Here is a 1852-nt window from a genome sequence, read left to right on the forward strand (position 1 = left end):
TTGAAAACAATCTACATGTAAGTGTGCAATTCAAACCCATGTTCAAGGGTCAACTGTAGTTGGGATTTATCACTAAGGTCTATTCAATGAGGTCTCTCCTTCACATGTATACTCCATAATGACACAAATGAAACTTCTATCAGTAAAAACTTATACTTCGTGCTTGGAGTATGTTGTCAGCCTCAGATGTGTAAAGCTCTTACATACATTACCCTTACCTCAGTTATTTTTACATAGCCATTTGCTTTCCAGAATAGGTCCAGCAAAACTGCTAACCAAAGGGAATCATAGTGGTTCCTAGACCAACTTTGCTTTGCAGTTGTACCAAGGAACCAGCATAGATTCTTTAGAAAACAAGGTATCTGACTAAAGACAGTAATTATAAGTTTTGAGGATCAAATCTCTTAATTCAGTAAGCTGCATGGGAGGCAAGATACTCCTTTTCCTTTTAATAAAAGGTTCAAATATGTTTAATTTTTTTATTTTAAAAATAAAATTGATTCATAAAGTGCAAGGAGAAACTATTTCTGTCCAGTTCTCTATATCCATCTTCAACAAGCTGTTGGAAACAGAAAAGAGAAATAAAAATTAGGAATACATAATGGTTAACTTCAAATTATGCTATTGTTTAGTTAAACCATGAACAAGAAGATCTGGTGTTACAGATAAGAAAACTGCGACCCTGTAAATTTGCAGAGCTCTGATGAAAAAGCCAGGACTAGAGTCAAGGTTCCCGACTTTCAAGCCATTGCCAGCCTGCCAAGGACCTAAGAATTTAGACTGGAGATGACAAAACATGAATGCAAAGATGTACTATGGTGCTACCAAGGATATTTTAAAAAATAAATTGATGTGGGGAGGGGGGAAGGGTGTGGTAGGAAGACCTCCACGGTCCTTTTTTTTCATTTTCTATTCTTTCCAGTATTTTCCATTTTGAAGCTTAATGTTGCCAAGGTGCAACGACTTTGCACGCGGTTAAGACAGTCCCGTTAAACACACGCAGTGAACTACGATACCAAAATGTGAGTTATTAGGGAAAACAGAACTTCCTCCTCTTTCTGGTGCCTGGGGGGACAAGTCACCTCCTGTGGGCTCTCCAAAGACCCTCCTGTCCCAAGATATCCGGCCGTCCCCGAAGTCTCCCCATAAGGCGTCGCTGTAAGTACTGCTCACCGACTCCGGCAAGAGCCCGGCACTGCGAGCGGAGAGAGTGTGGCGAGCCTGGCTTCGGCTGGAGCCCCGCGCCGGAGAGGCGAGGTGGCCTCGAGGTGGCCGCGCGGTGGCCGGCGGGCACCGACAGCGCGGGGATCTCAGGCCAGGTCCAGCTTCTTCTGCGTCGCCGCCAGCTTGTCTTGCAGCCTCTTCTTTCTCCAGTCCAGGTAGCGCCGCCGCAGCCGGTTTGCCTGCCAGCCCACGAGCACTCCGGAGGCGAAGGCCACCAGCACGGACAGCTGCAACGTCCTCTCGGACACGTCCGCCATCGCGGCTCCCAGGCTTGCAGCGCGGCCTACGGCGCGGCGGCCGGGTCAAAAGGCGCAGCGCGTTTCGGGGCGGGGCGCGGGCCGTGAGAGCCCGGCGCGGCTTGCCGCGCAGCTCTTGCAATTTAAAGATTCGTCGATCTCGCCTGCTGATGAAGACTTGCCCCGCCCTTGGATAGCCCCACAGTTACCTCCTCTGAACCCCTACCATACTTATTGTTTGGCATTCATCAGATGTTGCCTTGATCTATTATTATTAGCTGACTACGGTGGTGCGTCTTTCCAACCTCATGGTCAGCTCAACCTCTTTGTATTTTCTCTCAGCAGCAGAATGCGAGCCAAATATGTGACTTTAAATTTTCTGGGAACCCATT

The 1852-nt window shown here is 47.6% G+C and overlaps 1 protein-coding gene across 2 annotated transcripts; it reads right to left on the reverse strand.

Moving 5' to 3' along the window:
• Positions 1–434: 434 nt before the first annotated feature.
• Positions 435–1511, reverse strand: MTLN (mitoregulin). 2 transcript variants are annotated; one of them, XM_033838683.2, is made up of 2 exons: positions 1174–1511; positions 435–559 (listed from the first exon to the last, which is right to left on the reverse strand). In XM_033838683.2, exon 1 carries the CDS (start codon positions 1479–1481, stop codon positions 1311–1313), a length of 171 nt encoding a protein of 56 aa, XP_033694574.2. In that variant the 5' UTR covers positions 1482–1511; the 3' UTR covers positions 435–559; positions 1174–1310. The 2 variants fall into 2 exon arrangements, with proteins under 2 accessions (XP_033694574.2, XP_073647215.1); XM_073791114.1 differs by having other exon boundaries at positions 1083–1511.
• Between the last annotated feature and the right edge of the window lie 341 nt (positions 1512–1852).

The sequence above is a fragment of the Tursiops truncatus genome, chromosome 14 (genome assembly GCF_011762595.2).
Source record: "Tursiops truncatus isolate mTurTru1 chromosome 14, mTurTru1.mat.Y, whole genome shotgun sequence".
Taxonomy (NCBI): Eukaryota; Metazoa; Chordata; class Mammalia; order Artiodactyla; family Delphinidae; genus Tursiops; species Tursiops truncatus.

Excerpts from the sequence above, each read along its gene's own strand:
- MTLN (XM_033838683.2), bottom strand. The coding sequence starts at position 1,481 with ATGGCGGACGTGTCCGAGAGGACGTTGCAGCTGTCCGTGCTGGTGGCC.